The sequence below is a fragment of the Nyctereutes procyonoides genome, unplaced genomic scaffold (genome assembly GCF_905146905.1).
Source record: "Nyctereutes procyonoides isolate TBG_1078 unplaced genomic scaffold, NYPRO_anot_genome, whole genome shotgun sequence".
NCBI lineage: Eukaryota > Metazoa > Chordata > Mammalia > Carnivora > Canidae > Nyctereutes > Nyctereutes procyonoides.
The window spans coordinates 32,973,417-32,990,858 of record NW_026575125.1 but is presented as its reverse complement, the minus strand read 5'-3'; the positions used below and the strand labels follow the sequence as shown (position 1 = coordinate 32,990,858).

The window sequence follows — 17,442 nt, the reverse complement described above, 5'->3', positions numbered from 1 at the left end:
GAATCGACATCTTCCCAAAGAAGGCATAGAGATGGCCACCAGACACTATCTGGTGTCACTATCACTAATGATAATGGCTCACTATCACTAATCATCGGGGAGATGCAAATCAAAACCACACTAAGTTCTCACCTCACACATGTCAAAATAGCTAGAACCAAAAAGACAAGAAATAATAAGAGTTGAAGAGGATGTGGAGAAAAAGGGAGTACTCATGTACTATTGGTGAAATGTAAATTGGTGCAGCCACTGTGGAAAAGAGTGTGGAGGTTCCTCAAAAGAGGAATATATTTTCCTGTTCTCATAGGGCCCAAAGTGTGGGGATACCACACTGGCTGGGAAGCTTGGATATCCCAGGTTACTTGAATACACATTTCCTAGAGTAGGAAACAGTCTCATTTACTTTAGCTTATGAAATATACTTTAGCTTTCCATTTTGTTATTTCTAATTTCATGCTGGCCCCAAATCAGGATAATGGCTTTCTAGATATATCTATTTTTACTTGCTAATTTATTTTTTTAAAGATTTTATTTATTTGAAAGAGGGAGAGAGAGAAGGAAAGAGAGAGTGAGTATGAGCAATCATGAGTGGGGAGAGTGGCAGAGGGAGAGGGACTTGGCAGACTGACCTGCCGAGTATGGGGCCTGATGCAGGGCTCGAACCCAGGACCCTGAGATCATGACCCACACAGAAGTTAGATACCTAACCCCTAGATATATCTATTTTTAGATAAAGGATCTAAGGATAGGGGAGAGAGACTATAATTTAATGAGTTGCCTGTGTGGATTGCATAACAGTCTCCCAGGAGTTGTAGTCTGGAAAGCATTTCCCAGGATACAACCTTCCAAGAGTGGGCTGACAATGTTGAGTCTGTGCCTGCATGGTTAAATGAGTACTCCCCGAAGGAAGATCAACCAAAAGGCAGCATTAATCTGAGAGATGCTAACGCTCACCGGGACAATGTGGCTAGTGCATAGCATGACACAGAGACTGCATGATATTTCTTCTGTGGTTTATGTGCTCTCCTAACTTTTCTTTAGTTATATTAGATCTGAAACGGGTATACAAGAAAAGCAAGGGAGGTGGTAGTTAGAAAGTGAGGTGATCCCATTAAATGGGAAAGAGATGTTAAAAATGAAAAAGGAAAGAGAAAAAAGCTGAACACAGTTCAACTTTCCAGTCTTCAGTGATCCCAAAACGCTTTGTCTTTGTCAACAGTCTTATGTGAGATGAGTGGTCCTCATCCCGGACTTCACATCAGAGACACTGGGGGAGCTTTTAAAAACCCCCATACCCAGACTACATCCACGACTAATCGCATCAGACTCTGGGCATGGGATGTAGGCCCACAGGATCAATATGTTCTAATGACACTTCCATCCCCCAGTGACTCCTATATGTAGCCACGGCTGAGAAACACTGGGCTAAACTGGATTCATTTAAATTTACTGATCTCAGACATCTCTCCACCTGTAACCTCTCCCCTCTCATACCACTACTTCTTAACCCCAGTGTTCGCAACAAGAGAGCTGAACTGTCCTCAAGACTTTCCCTTTTTTGAGAAAGGGAAGGACACCTTCTGTGAATGTGTTGTACCTGGACTCAGCAAACTATAGCCCATGGACTGAATTGGGCCCACCACCTGTTTTTTTTTTTTCTACCACCTGTTTTTATACAGCTTGTGAGCCAAGAGTGGTTTTTACATTTTTAATTAATCAAAAGAGTATTTTGTGACATGTGAAAATTACATGAAATTCAAATTTCAGTGCCCATAAATAAAGTTTCATCATAACGCCAGCATGCCCATGCATTTACATACTGCCTACAGCTGCTTTCATACTCCAACAGCAGAGCCGAGTAGTTGAGACAGAGACTACATGACCCACAAAGGTAAAAATATTAACTATCTGTATGTCTGCAGAAAGTCTATTGACCCCTGAGAGTGTTGCCCAAGCACACAGACACACAACACACAGATATGGGTATCTTCATTTAAAAAACGAACTCTTTGGAGAGGTCAACACATCCTAAAAGAATGAATTCCAGGTATTGGGTGCACGTGTGTCTATATGTGCATATATGTATGTGCGTTTTATTCTTAGGCACAGGTGAACCATCCTAGGAGCTTTTCAGTGCAGAATTAGGGAAGCAGAGAAATGAGGGAAAAGCAGAAAGTCATCAGGCAGCTTCTCTTACTGCAGTTTGCTCTGAAGTCACTGGCTTTCTGTGGCTTAATTACACATACTTTCCTTCCTTTTCCTTTTTGGAGAAAGGACAAAAATAATACAGTGTGGTGGGCGCTCAATGACATTTTGTTTAATGAATCTTAGTGTTAATTATATAAAGAACCTTTAGAATTTGATTTACTAAAACAAAGGGCGATTTGTTTGGTGGTTTGAAAATGTGCAGTGTTTCCTTAAAGGACCTGTTTTAAAACTCTAAAATAGAGGAGACAGTCGCTATGAGGGAAAGACTCTGAGTGGGTATGAAGAAAAAGAATAGGTAAAATTCCCAGTCTGATAATATTTTGGTTTCTCACCATCACAATAGAATCTTGATCCCGTGTCTTCTTCCTAAATAATGGATGGAAGCCAGATGGAAGAGAGAGGCCAGCACCCATGAAAAATTTGTGGTGAAATGGAAGTCAGGAGCAAGAAGAAAGCCAAGTGCCTTCCTCCACGGATGCCAAGGAAAGCAAGTGTCTAGCAGAACTTAGCTTTCAGTAACTAAATGGAACAGGTCTGTACTCTGTACTTAATGGCTTCCATTTGCTCAACTCATGTTATACCTGGGATGCTACATTGCTTGTAAGAAAAAGGTCAGGAAGCCTGGGTGGCTCAGTGGTTGAGCGTCTGCCATTGGCTCAGGTCATGATCCCGGGGTCCTGGGATTGAGTCCTGTATCAGGCTCCCCCCAGGGTGCCTGCTTCTCCCTCTGCCTGTATTTCTGCTTCTCTCTGTGTGTCTCTCATGAATAAATAAACAAAATCTTTAAAAAAGAAAAAAAGGAAAAGGTCATCCAGGTACCCAAAGCCATCCATGTCTCGGTCCAACTTAGCTCTTCATTTCATCTTGTGTATACCACACTTTAATTTTTACACTCTAAACACCCTGAACTGCTTATTCCAGGACATGCAACATTGCTTTATGCCTCTTTTCCTTTGTACTTGCCCTCTGTTTCATTCTTATCTTTGTTAACCTGGCCAAGTCCTCCTCATCCCTTAAAACTGCTTAGAGGTCAACTTCATGAGGGCTCCATGAATCCTCTGAAAGGATAAATACCTCCCTCTGGTTTTCCCATAGCACAAAGAATATCTTTTTAACATGATACAATATTGTCTTGAAATGATTTGATTGTCCCAATCTTCCCTGACAAATTGGAAGTTCATGAAGCAGTAGGACAGTATCAGCATCTAAACACTGCCACATTTAATTACCATTTGGAGTGTGGTACTAGGTCAATGATGTGGATAGAACTGTGTTAAATGTATTTGTATAAATAAATTTCATAGGTGAGCGAGTCATATACCTCTACCCCTCAGTGAAAAAGAGAGGTCATTATTGTATCTTAGCTACCCTGAGAAAGTACATATCACACAGTACACCTGAATGAAAAAAAATACTATGCTGGAGGAAGGCAATGTGTTAAATTTAGTTCCTAGAAAGAGAACATGTTAGGGCAGTGAATCTTTGAGAAACGAATAGAGAAATAGATAGGGTAGCAAGGAGGTGTCTTTGGGCTTATAATCATTTGACACAAGGATGAGGCAAGTCAAGAACCCAGCTGTAATGCAGCCCAAATATCATATCAAGAGTCTGGCTAAACTACCAGGTCTCTATAACTCCTCACATTACTGTCATTATAAAAAGGAGAGTCACATGTATATAAAGTAAACACAAATCAGGGATGGAGTGACCAGTGATCTGACAAACTGCGCCTTTGGGAGGGATGCCGTAGCAGACGGCAGTGCTGCTGCTCATTTCCCCTCAGCCCTCACCTCTACCCACAGAATCCTGTTTACTGCGAACACCCACAACTCTATGCCTGAGAACTTTTTTTGGATCACATAGCAAGGAGTGCCTATGCACAGAACAAGTCAGAAGTATCAGGGAGTTAGTGCCCTAGAATTAGCCCTCAACCAGTCATGAATGTGGAGCTGGTGTATAAATACCCCAGATTCCCAGTCTCCCAACTGGATAATTCTCAGGTGTGTTGTACGCTGTTTCCTACAGTTGTCCACTGAGATTGAACTCTGGGTGCCCCCTCTTTAATGGCTTAATGACACCCTCTTTGTGGCTTCCTTCCTTTCCCTGGATCACTTCCCCACTCTCCTTGGGTTTCTAAGACCACAACTTAAATAAATGACTTGCTCTCGAATCCTTATTTCAGGGTCTGTTCTTGGGGGGAACCCACATCAAGGTAGGTGTGAATGGTGGGCAAAGGATGAGAAAAAAAGGATGGCTGTGAGGTATAAATAGAAGTTTCTAGCTGAAGACGTGTTTGGCAACTCTAGACCTCATGTTACTCCCACTGATATGGTTGGTCACAGTCTAAGTAAATATTCTTGTGAATCTGACATGCTCGCCATATTCTCCAATGTGATGACAGAAGTGCTGCTAAGAAACACAGCATCATCCTTAATCCACTGAAATTCTGTTCAGTAAAAACTTTTAACTTCAAAGTTCCATTTTCCCTTTGTTTTTTAGGGGACATTGTTGATGTCCTACCCAGATCCCCTCAGATCCCTTGTACCATCTCCGCACGCCTATCTCTTGCTTCTGAGTGCTTGTCTGCTAATGACTTACACCCATGGTCTTCAGAGATTTGCCCTTTAGACCTGGAGCTAGGGGCCTAGATACACTTTAAAGTGTGTTCCCCCGGCCCCCCGGTAGAGTTGTCAAATAAAACACAGAATTCCCAGTTAAATTTGAACTTCTGATAAACAATGAACAATTTTTAGTATAAAAATATACTTACGTTTATATAGTATATAATGAAAATAGTATTTCATGGGTGTCAACTTTTTAAAAAGCTGTTTATCTGAAATTCAGATTTACCTGGACATCCATCCTGTATCTGTATTTACTAATCTGGAAACCCTATCCAGGGGAATCCACAGTCAATGACTAATTGGTATAGGAGTACAATGGTCCAGCTCCTCAAAATGGAAAAATTCAGAGACACACTTTATTATCCAGAATCCTTTGCAGGGTCAAGCTGAGTTCTCCAATTCAGACCTCATGTGAGATAGTACAATGCTTGGGTTCTTTCCCTTCCTTATCTGCTTCTCTTACTCCTGTACTCCTTTCTCCTGGAATCATTGCATTAAGAAACCCCTCACTTATGATTCCTTGTCTGAGGGTTTGTTTCTGGGTGAGCATGACTCACAAATCATACGACACTGTCAATTCATCACAGTGTAAAAGGGATTAGGTATCACTGCCCTGAAGAACATTCTGCTCATTAACTATAGCTTACATGCGTATTCTTTGGGAAAAAAAAGTCTCCTCTACCTCACTTGTCAAGGCCCTAGAAACAGGTGAAGAACCAGCTGCCATGCTCTTCTGGGAGGCTGCTGGGCCTTGCCTAAGCCATTTGTACTTTTCCCTGCTTTCCAACTACTGAAAAGAAAGTCAACTAGGCATCTGGTAAAACATCATTTCCATTCTGGTTTGATAGGAGTTTTAAACAAGAATGCTCAAGGCCAGCTGCTCCAGGAAAAGGGCAGTGAACCATGAGGAAATATGCATTGTGGAGGAGACAGGGGAATTTCATTGCTAAGCTGGGTCAGGTACTAGACCAAAGAGACTGGGCTCTTAGAATCTCTTTAGGGAAATTTGCTGTTCCATATTCTAAAATGGGTTACAGAGGAGAATGAGGTTTTTCTTGCAAAATCTAAGGAGAACAGAAAATCTGCCAGTTTTACTACTTGGCTTGCAGAATTACTGCAGCCTCAAGCAAACAAAAAAGGAGCTAACATCTTTGGTGATGAGAGTTAAGAAAAGATGGGCTACTTCCTGCCCAACTTTCCAAGGAATAATTTTGGGATGATGTAACTCATCTCACTGTGGCAGTCCATTAATGAGTCATCATTTTGATAAATGCTCATTCTAGGAAAAGAACATTTTGCTCTACTGATCTCCCAAACAGCTTTTTTTCCTCTTTCTTAATGGGAAAACATTGTTTTTGGCATGCTTGAACCAAAGCATCCCTGACTACTATCGTCTGATCTTCTATAAGCCATTTCAGGTACTTAAAATTTAAAAGATAAAGTCTGCTTTACCTCCTTTCAGTTTACAACAAGAACAAGAAAATCCTAGATTAATAAGCCAGTGTTTGGTGAAACATGTCCATATGGCTTTATAACTTAATGATTACTTATACGCCGCAGTAGATAACATATGAGAAATAAACCCAGGCAGATGGATTTTGGAAGAACAGCAAAAGCCCTGAGATACTGGAGACCATGCCCCTTATTCTTGTTAAGCAACCATAAGACTAATTAACTTAAAATGGAATTATCTGTTTGTTGGGTCAGGAGATTTTTTTAAAAAAATGTTTTAACAAGAATTCCATCTTTCTTCTTTTTATATGTATTGTCCCTCTTAAATGCTAGCCTGAAGTCTTTGCCAACATAGCTCATCCATGGAGTCCCCAAAAGGCTGAGCAAAAATAGCAACACTAAGCTAGTTGTTTATCATCTCTAAACAATTTGGAGCACTGAGAGTCAGGAGTTCAACAACCAAAAACAAAAATGAGATTTTTATATAAAGATTCTGTGGAACTTGGCATGGGGCTACCCCAACGTAAGTCAAAAGAAACTATCTCAAGGACAAAAGCAACCAAGGTTTTATTTTCTTATCACAAAGGAAGTATATTTATTTTTTGAAAATTTGAAAAATACTGAATATAGTGATGATCTTTTGATAGTGGATGATAAATGATTTGTTTTCTGCTTCCTTATTTTTTTCTGTGTGGTTTTACATAAAGTGTACTACTTTGCAGCAACGCAACAGAGAAAAAGGGAACAGGTACGGAGAGTCACCATGGGGGGGAAAATGAATAGTCAGGAGAGGGTCCTCTCTAGGGGAATTTGCTGTTTCATATTCTAAAATGAATTGCAGGAGAGAATTTGATTCTGCTTGCATAACCTGAGGAAGTGTTGCTACCTGGCTCTGCAGACTTACTGCAGCTCCAAGAAAACAAAAAGGAGTTAATGTTTGGACCAAGCAGTGAAACCTGAGGGTAGAGGTTTTTTTCTCATCATGGTCTTTGGTAATACATTCAGCATGAAAATAAGCCTTGACTTACATCCCAACAGGATAAAGAAAGTCAAGTGTGATATGAAATGACTATGCTCTTGGCTACATTTCCTTCTTTCTTTTCTTGACAAGGTGATAACTCTGTGCATAGGAGATTTGCACCTGGCCCCATCGATAATGAGTTAGATGAGGTGGAACTAGAAAGAAGTGGAATTTATGGAAAATCTCTGGAGCAATCCAAGGGATGAAATTATTAATAATTTTTTTAAAAAGCTGCAAGGAATATCTATAGTGCTTGGAGGTTTTTTTTTTTTCAGAAGCTTCAACAGAAAAAAAAAAAGATCAAGAAATCAATGAGAAGTATTTCTTCTCTCTGTACCCCTCCATTTGAACTGTAGCCCTAAACCCCAAAACATCAAGTCTCAGCCCTATTGGTAACACAGATGATTCTGATAGCTGTAATTCCAGAAGGTTTAATGCCTTCCATTTCAGTTAAAAACTACCCTCCTGGCTTTTCATGTTATGTCAGGTGTTCTCCAAGAGGTTAACACTTTACAGGTACCTAGAAGCAGTCTTTGAATGGAAATACATCAACTTTCTTCTCAGGCTATACCACTGCCCAATCTGTATGTGTCTTACCTGTCTAAACCAGGGACTGACTTTAAACTCCGAAAGTTCTGGCTGTCTAAGTCCAAGCTGTAGCTCCGCCCGCTTTCAGTTTTCGGAGTTATGATTTCTCCTCTGGTTGCTGATCTGAACTTGCTAAGAAGAAATCTGAAATTATATGAATATGTATATACTTAAAAGTAACAGAAGAGAGAAAGCATTTTAAAATTTCATTTCAAGAATGCCATTTCTTAAAAAAATGAATACCATTTCTAGTATTTTCAACATTAAGTAATTCTTCAATAAAGTGGCCTCGGGGCTGAGAGGTTCTGGGGAGCTCCCAGTGCCTCTGCAGTAACTGTCAAGGGTGATGGTAGAGCAAGTTACAACATTCTCCTGCGGTCATACCACTTGCTGGCAAGCCAGGCCTCTGTCCCCTCTAGAAAGCAGATCATCAACTTTGGAACTCCCCACTGTCACCTGAGAATGGAGAAGCAGTGCCCAAATTGAGCCTATATGCAGGGATGCTAAGAACAGGGAGCCTGAGCTCACCTTGCTCAGAGAATGGAGCTAAAATGATCCCCTGGGACAAACCAAGGTGGTCAGTTATTAGACTACAGCTCCATGAGAGCAGCAACTCTGCCCTACTTGTTTCCTGCCAGGTCCCCTAAGCCTACAGTGAAGCCTAGCATATATTAGAACCCAATCAATTCTTGTGGAATAAATGACTAGATCCATGTGGTGGACACCATCTTTCTATCTTCTGTGACATTTCTCCCTGTGGGAGTGAAGTTTGAACAATGAAGTGTCTCATGTAGGAGGAAATCTGACTATATTCCCATTTTACTAAATTATTTAGAACTTGAGCAAAAATAGCTTTTCAGGAACTGAGACCTGAGTCATGATCTAGGCTACTGAATGTCCAAGGCATGGAGGTTTCCAAATATACCTTAACAGAGAACCAAAGCCATATTCTTTTTGTGATAGCATTGGAAGAAACTAGTTTATCTACCTCATATGCTAGTTTTCTAGGTGGGAGGGGGGTGGGATATATTCCAAAGGTACTGGGACAATCTTAATAGAAGCTGCTAAGATGTTTGTTTCAAAGATATATGAAGAGTGTCTTGTCAAAGTGTCAGAAGCTTCCATCTAACCAGAAAATTACAGTTTTTGGTGAGAACAGCATTTAATATAATGTCAATCTGTGCTGCTCTGAGAACCCCCTTGTACACGGCCCATACTTCAACATCCATACTTCAACTTTTACTTCCTCCATGTGGCATCACTCTTCCCCATCTTTTGCTATTCCAAACCCCTGCCCATCTTTCAATGTTCTCATCTAGTCATGTTTACAATTTTTTTGAAGATTTTATTTATTTATTCATGAGAGACACAGAGAGAGAGGCAAAGACATAGGAAGAGGGAGAAACAGGCTCCCTGATGGGGGACTCGATCCTGGGATCCGGAATCACCATCTGAGCTGAAGGCAGATGCTCAACAGCTGAGCCACCCAGGCGCCCTCACACTTAAACTTTGATGTCTTTCCCCATGGTCCCTGAGACTTCCTAATACTGATGATCTAAGCCCCTTATTTAATAATTACTTAATTATGTATTGCCTGATGATATTCCTTGTAGGTAATTAATACCTTGTCTTAGTTCAGAAAGCGTTTAAGGTAGCTCATATTGTCATCTTACACTTTCCTAAAATTCTTCTATACATATTAACTTTTCAGGTGTGCACCTTTTCCACCCAACTAGCAGTTACATTCCTTGAAAATGGAGCTGTCAGACCTCAGTTTTGAGTTCCCACAAGGCTCATTCCAGCAGTATGACTGTTTTCAATTCGGAGGTATACAATTTATTGTCTCTCAGATCCAAGTTCATCATTCTGTAGCCCACACAGTGAAGCCTGGGCTAGGGTCTGCACACTACAGCTCCCACAAGCACTGGTGGGCTCAGAGTTACTTGTTCAATCAAGCCAATGATTGTTTTCGACGAGCCAGGCACCATGCTGGAGGCTGTAGCACAAAAAGAAAAAACAAAAAACCCACCAAAACCAAGCAAACAAAAAAACCCAAAAAACCAAAACCAAAAACCAAAAGCCACAGGTCCAGCATTAAGGGAGCTCACAATTAAGTGTGTGCTGGGGCTGGGGAGTTGTGAGGTGGTGTCAGACTACAATGTAATGAGTGATACACAGGCACAAGGCATTGTGGGAGCTCTGAAGGGTGACAAATGGGTTTAACCTGGCAGGAAGGACCAAGACGTGGGACATATGGTCACTTGAGGCCAATGTGAGTCTCTCTCACATTTATCTCTGCTAATTAATGAAGACATGGTTAGTCATGAGTGTCTGAGATACAGGACAATTAGGTTTCATTCCTACTCACAGTTCAAGAGTCTAAAAACAAAAGCACAACAGAACAAAAATAGACTTTCTCTAGGGCCTGATAAAGGCTCAGATACTAGCAGTCTCTCAAACTGTTTTCTGCTGAGAGAACAAAGCCACGCTATCCAGAAAGAATCATCAAGTGACTTGGTGGATATTAGAACCCCCGCTACCTAAGCTACAAAACAGACCAATGGTGGTCTGAGAAACGAAGACCTGCAAAATGCTGATCTGGGAAGCAGAAGTTGGCCTTTTGGTTCTTTCAACCTGTATTTTAGGGGCCTCTTTTCTCCCCCGAGGAAGCCCTGATACCCCCAGTTTCCTAGGTCCCCCCCCCGAATCTTGTTTCCCCATGTTCTTCCCATTCTTATTCTTTGTACTTTAGATATACATTTTCTGAATTAAGTTACTGAGGGAGCCAAATGTGGTTTCTCCCTTAAGGGGGCCCACATTTTCAACATAGGACATTATGTTTTAAGCCCAATTAATAAATCTTTCATTTGGATATTTCATATATCAGCACTAAAGTTGTGAGAGGGTGGTGACAATCTACAACAAAGCCAGTTGTCACCTCTTTATAGACAAGACTAGCCCTGATATGGAACCTTCTGCCCAGAAGCAATGAGAACCACTCAGTGCGAGACCAGATATGTCAAATGAAATAAAAACCTTTACATGTTCAGTCCAAGGGGACCTTGAATTATCTGAGAAGTAAGTAAAATTGCATTTCCTGAGGGGAATGATAGGAGAATGTTGCCTTGGTCAGTATGTTGACCTTCTGTAGGCCACTGAAGTGACATCAAACTTGAAAAACTAAGGAGTCTTGGGGTGCCTGGGTGACTCAGTCAGTTAAGCATCTGCTTCGGCTCAGGTCATGATCCTGGGGTCCTGGGACTGAGCCCGCATCAGGCTCCCTGCTCAGTGGGGAGTCTGCTTCTCCTTCTCCCTCTGCCCTTCCTGTTTGTGTTTTCTCTCTCTCTCTCTCTCTCTCTCTCTCTCTCATGAATAAAGTCTTTTAAAAAAAAAAGAAAGAAAAACTAAGAAGTCTTTATTTCACAGGATTCTGGAATACAGATCAACTATTCCCTTGGAAAAGATGTGTCTTACCCCTTTCTCCTGGGTCCATCATGACCGGCCTTTTGTCCTGCAGAAGGTGAAGTGTCTGCCTTTTCTGGGTCCTGGCGGGGTTGCTCTTGACCTTGTTTTTCTTCAGTTCCTCATTAAAAACAATCAGAAGACAAATTTACATGCAAAATGGCCAGAAATTAGAGCAATTTTCTATTCTTCATTCACTTTCCTACGTTAGCACAGGACAAAGAAGTCTATAGTAATTGGCAATGACATTCCCATCCCGTCTCCTAGTCACACAGTTATTTCTAATCTGCTGAGTGTTGCGGAGTTAAATGAAGATGAAGATCAGGACTCATCTGTGAGAGGTTTGCTGAGATAAGCTTTCTAGGGATGACTACAATGGAGGAAGGGTACATCATCCCTCTACAGATATTTTTAGGGCAGAGAAGCCTGGGTTCATGAGAACTCAAAATCCCTACAGACAGGATTATAGAAACAATACCTGATTTCTGAGCACATAAACTAGATTTCCTGAGGGTGAGCAGCTGTGTATATACTTCATGACTTGAGGGAGTCTATGTTCTGAAAAGTACTGAGACTTAAATGGGGAAAGCAACCAGAACTAACTTCTTAATTCTGACTCTACTCATTCTGTCCCCCAGGAGCATCAGACCTGATCTTACCCATGTGGGAAAGCCCTTCCTTGCTAGTATTCCTATTTGTCTCCCGACATGGCAGATAAGACAACTTAGAACAGGCCAGGAGATACCTGCTCCACCTTTACTACACCGTACGTGAGAAATATGCTCCTAAACACAAATTTCAATCAACATTTAACAACTAAACCGTAGTTTGAATGCAGAGAATACATTCCCAAGGTTGAGTTAGCTGCATTTGGTGACAGTATAATTCTTCATTGAGTGAAAGGGTCCTGAGCATTTCGGGCCATTTAGCATCCTGGCTCCTGCTCACTAAATGCTGTTCATTCCACAGTCATTGCAACACCCAGAAATGCTCCCTTACATTTCTAAATGCTCCCCTGGCTTGAGGGAGAAGGGCATGATACACATCACCTCTTGGTTGAGAACGAACCACTCGATTAGTAAAAGAAACAACATTTAAAAGCAATTTTACTGAAATACATCATGTTGAAAAATCAAGGATTGCTTTCACAATGTGAATCATCTAATTCATCTGTTTCATATTACTTTCTTAAATGTTTGGTAAAATACTGGAAGTGCACTCAGGAAAACAACTATCTGTGATGAAGATAAATGCCTCTTTTGAAAATCTCAGTGTGTCAGATATATGGAAAAAGCACTGTGGATTTTATTTTCTACTGACTTCCTCTTCATTTGTATAAATTGCAGATTTAGATTTCATGCTACTGAGCTTTGAAATGATCTAAGGGATTCAGAAAATTCAACTATGTTTATCTGCAACATATACAGGAAAATTTTGTAGCCCACCAAAATGAAGATTAAAACAGTTTTGAAACCAAATAATTGCTTTAATTACCTGTACTTCTTTTTAAGATGGACTGTCGGACTACATCAGTGCCCAGAATATTGACTTGCTTGAAACGCTTTGCCTTTTCTTCAAAGAACCATTCACCAGTTACAATCCTTAGCTGTCTACTCAAGAAAAAGGGGAGAGCATTGACATCCAGTTATTTAGCCAAATAATTAACTGTCAAAAATCCCTAATTGAGTAAAAAATAGCCAGTCATTTACAGAGTCTATCTCAATGCCTAGAGTATTTTATGGTGATTATAATGGCTCCTATTACTTAAATATATACTATACATCAGTTACTTGCTAATTGCTCTTCATACTTCATATATTTTTATCCACATAACAATCCTTTATAAATATCATTATCCTCATTTTATAGATGAGGAAATTGTCACTTAGAGCAATAAAATGACATGTTTTATATCACATAGCTGATAAGTAATAGAGCCAGGATCCCATCCCAAGCACTCTGGTCTAGGGCTCAAGTTCTTAACCACTGCATTAGTCGGCAAATACTCTTCAGTGGAGACAACAGGGAATGAGTGAAGGTTCTAAGTTACAAGGGGGCCACAATTAGACTCTGTTTTAGAATGATACCTTGATGTAATATGATGACTGGCTTAGGGTGAAGAGCAAATGGATCAAAGAGACAGGTTGGCCATGGCAGTAGTCCAGGAGAGAGATGACAAGACCCATGCTGGAGCAATGGCAAGACTGACAGAAATGAGGAGATAAATTAAAAATGTAGGTAGCAGAAGGGTCTGCCTGGATCTTGTAATCAACTGGATGTTGAAGGTGGAAAAGGATCTTTGAACAACCATGCTCATTTTTAAAAGCCCCGCCTGCAATGATTACACAAACTCTTTATCCCAGTTGCACAGGCCTATTTACCCTTCTCTGAACATGGCTTATAGATGTGTTGGTACAAAAATGTTCAACTACTCCCGTCTAAACACTTCTAGAGAGGATTATAATAGGAAAGAGATTGGAAAGTAGGATTGGGTCATACAGTGGAAATCTTCGAATACCATGCTAAGAAGTTGGAATGAACTCTCAATTTTATTAAAGCTCAGGTTGGATCATATAATCTCTGGAGCATCATATGGACAAAGGAGAAACTAGAGGCAGGCCAATTAGGAAGTTATTGCAATAGATTTAATAGGAAATGATTAAGATGTTTATCAGTGGTGGGAGCAAGGAGTGAAAAGAAAGATATAGATTCTTGGGCCACTGAGGATCAGCAAGATTAGTGGTAAATCAGACATGGTGGCTGAAGAAAAGCAGCTGAGAGTCAAGTAGAGATTTCTAGCCCTAAGAATCATAAATGTCTCTCTCCTCCAGCAACCCAAGATGTCAAAAGGAAAGAAGGCAAAGGGGAAGAAGGTGGCCCTGGCTCTTGCTGTCATGAAGAAGCAGGAGGCCAAGAAGGTGGTCAATCCCCTGTTCAATTAAAGGCCCAAGAATTTTGGCATGGGACAGAACGTCCAGCCCAAAAGAGGCCTTACCCGCTTTGTCAAATGGCCCTGCTACATCCAGCTACAGCAGCAAAGGGCTATTCTCTATAAACATTTAAAAGTGCCTCCCATGATTAACCAGTTCACCCAGGCCTTGGACTGCCAAGTAGCTACTCAACTGCTTAAGCTGGCCCACAAGTACAGACCAGAGACAAAGCAAGAGAAAAAACAGAGATTATTGGCCCGGGCTGAGAAGAAAGCTACGGGTAAAGGGGATGTCCCCACTAAGAGGCTGTCTGTCTTTTGAGCTGGGGTTAACACTCTCACCACCTTGGTGGAAAACAAGAAGGGTCAGGTGGTAGTGATTGCACATGATGTGGATCCCACTGAGCTGGCTGTCTTCCTGTCTTCCTTGTGTCATAAAATGGGGGTGCCCTACTGCATTATTAAGGAGAAAGATCAGGCTGCGGTGTCTGGTCCATAGGAAGACCTGTACCACCGTCACCTTCACACAGGTTAACTCAGGAGCTCTGACAAAGCTGGTAGAAGCCATCAGGGCCAATGACAATGACAGATATGATGAGATATGCCACCACTGGGGAGGCAACATCCTGAGTCCAAAGTCGGTGGCTCATATCACCAAGCTGGAAAAGGCAAAGACTAAAGAACTGGCCACCAAACTGGGCTGAGTAGATGCTGTTGAGTTTTCTGTACATAAAATAAAAAGTTCTCTTTCAGCTAATGTAAAAAAAAAAGAATCATATATATGTGACTCAGTAACTAAGTGGATTTAGAAATTAATAATTGGATCCTAAATTTAAAAAAAAACCACCCCAGAAAAATATGTCAATATGTTCCCCACCAGCAATTACTCTGAAATGCTGCTTCTAAATATAAAAGACAAAATAAAATTATATATGAAACACAGTTTCACTATTGGAAAAAAAAGTGAAATTGTTACCCTTGGAGAAAATTACCAAAAGGAAAAACTAGAGCATATACATCTCAGATTTACTCCCAAGTGGCTAGTCTGTTGAGAAGCAAGGCCTACTGAACTAGCTACAAACTATATACTATATATTTGCAGAATATATCAAATCTAAGAAGATCTAATCTATCAAAACAAAATGCTTGAATGGGTTAAATTATTTCTGGATACATCTCAAGCACTCCATAGACTTATATATCATTACTTCTGTTGGAAATAGAGATGGTAATTGTGTTATTCTGAATTCTCAAGATGTCCCTTCATGGTTCCTGTACCTTTGTTCGTCAGTCAGCCAAATGCTTGGTACTGCCATGATTGAATTCTGCTAATGGAATTAAAGCTGCTAATCAGCTGACCTTAAAATAGGGAGATTGTCTTAGATGATCTAGGTGGACACCCAAAGTAATCACAGAGCCCTTAAAAAACAGGAAGAGGAGGAGGAAGTCAGACCTGTGATGCTGCAATGCTACCAAACCAGAAGTAAAATTCCAAATGTGAGAAAGATCTGATGCACTAAGATGGCTCTGAGACGTAGACATCAACATGCAAGGTCCAGAGAGAGGATTCTTGGAGCTAAGGCTGGCTCTTAGCTAACAGCAAACAAGAAAACAGGACTCTCATTCCTACAGCTATAAGGAATCAGATTCTGCCTACCAAAGTGAGCTTGGAAGCCAAATCTTTCCAAAGCCTTCCAACAGGAGCTCAGCCAGCCAATACTTTGATTTCAGTCTTGTGAACCTTGAGTAGAGAAACCAAGCCATCCCATATTTCTGAGCTACAGAATAGGGAGATAATATATTTGCACTGTTTTAAGCTGCCAAATTTGTTATGAGAGCCACAGAAAACTAAAACAATAATTAAACATAGAAATATATTTGTTCTAATATTCAACTTAGGAAATGACTTGCACAGGTTGTGAGAAAATAAATACAGAAAACTCCTAAGACCAATAGGGCAGAGGTCGGCAAACAATACTGTGTGGGCAAAATTCATCCCCCCATTACATGTTTTGTATGGTCTAGGAGCTAGAAATAGTTTTTATATTTTTTATTGGTTGGAAAAAGTCAAAAGAAGAGTATTTTGGGACATATGAAAATTATATGAATTATATTCAAAATTCAGTGTCCATAATTAAAGTTTTATTGGAATACAACCATACTCATTTGCTTATGTATCATCTCTGGCTGCTTTTCTATGTTATAGTACAGTTGCAAAGTTGAGTATCTTTAGCAGAGACCACATGGCTTCCAAAGCCTACAATATTTACTCTCTGGAATTTTTGTTTTGAAAAATTTGCCAACCTCGGCAATAGGAAAGAGTTTACATAAAAAGAAAGAACGAGGGAAATAATACAGATCAGCAATTGAAAACAACCCAATAGTGGCATACCTACATCTCACTTCTGTTTTTTTTTTTTTTAATGTTCTTGGGATATGGGGGAAGTGGGTAGCACATCAACAGTAGTTTTACATGGGGCAGGGGAAAATGGGACAGCACCAGTCTACATTACCCAGGAAATGGTTTTCCATATGCTCTTTACCATATATGCCTAGAGCTGCTGCCAACACCTAACACAAATAAGATCTTCCCAGTATTGTTAGTCATTACCTCCTGCTATCCTTATAAAAGCAGTAAGTATAATCCTTGTATTTGCTCAACTCAGATGTGCACTGGAGTCATCCTTTCAGAGCTCTACAACATAAGAACAATCTCTTGGGATCATGCCTTTGCCAGGTTCTCTGGACCTGGGGGTGGATGGGAGTCTTGCTGGAAGAATGGCAAACTAATACCTAGTGAGTGTATACTACATAACAAGGAATGTGCTAGGCACTTAATATATATCTCTAATCCTCACTCTAAGCTATGAAGTAGTTATTATTATTATTTTTTTAATTTTTATTTATTTATGATAGTCACACAGTGAGAGAGAGAGAGGCAGAGACATAGGCAGAGGGAGAAGCAGGTTCCATGCACCGGGAGCCTGATGTGGGATTCGATCCTGGGTCTCCAGGATCGCGCCCTGGGCTAAAGGCAAGCGCCAAACCGCTGCGCCACCCAGGGATCCCTGAAGTAGTTATTATTATCATTATTCTCTTTCAGATGAGGAAGCCAAAGCTCATGAAGGTTAAATAACTTGCCAAAGGCATACAGGTAT

At 40.6% G+C, this 17,442-nt stretch overlaps 1 protein-coding gene and 1 pseudogene across 1 annotated transcript in view; one reads left to right on the top strand and one right to left on the bottom strand.

The window, feature by feature from the left end:
• Positions 1 to 17,442, bottom strand: part of SYTL5 (synaptotagmin like 5) — a 114,158-nt gene that overhangs the window by 40,106 nt on the left and 56,610 nt on the right. The window contains exons 4-6 of the mRNA XM_055339072.1: positions 12,850 to 12,965; positions 11,368 to 11,476; positions 7,903 to 8,037 (exon numbers count right to left, since the gene is read on the bottom strand). Coding sequence (XP_055195047.1) covers positions 7,903 to 8,037; positions 11,368 to 11,476; positions 12,850 to 12,965 — 360 coding nt within the window. The remainder of the gene's footprint in view (positions 1 to 7,902; positions 8,038 to 11,367; positions 11,477 to 12,849; positions 12,966 to 17,442) is intronic.
• On the top strand, positions 14,190 to 14,988 carry LOC129518815 (60S ribosomal protein L7a-like; annotated as a pseudogene).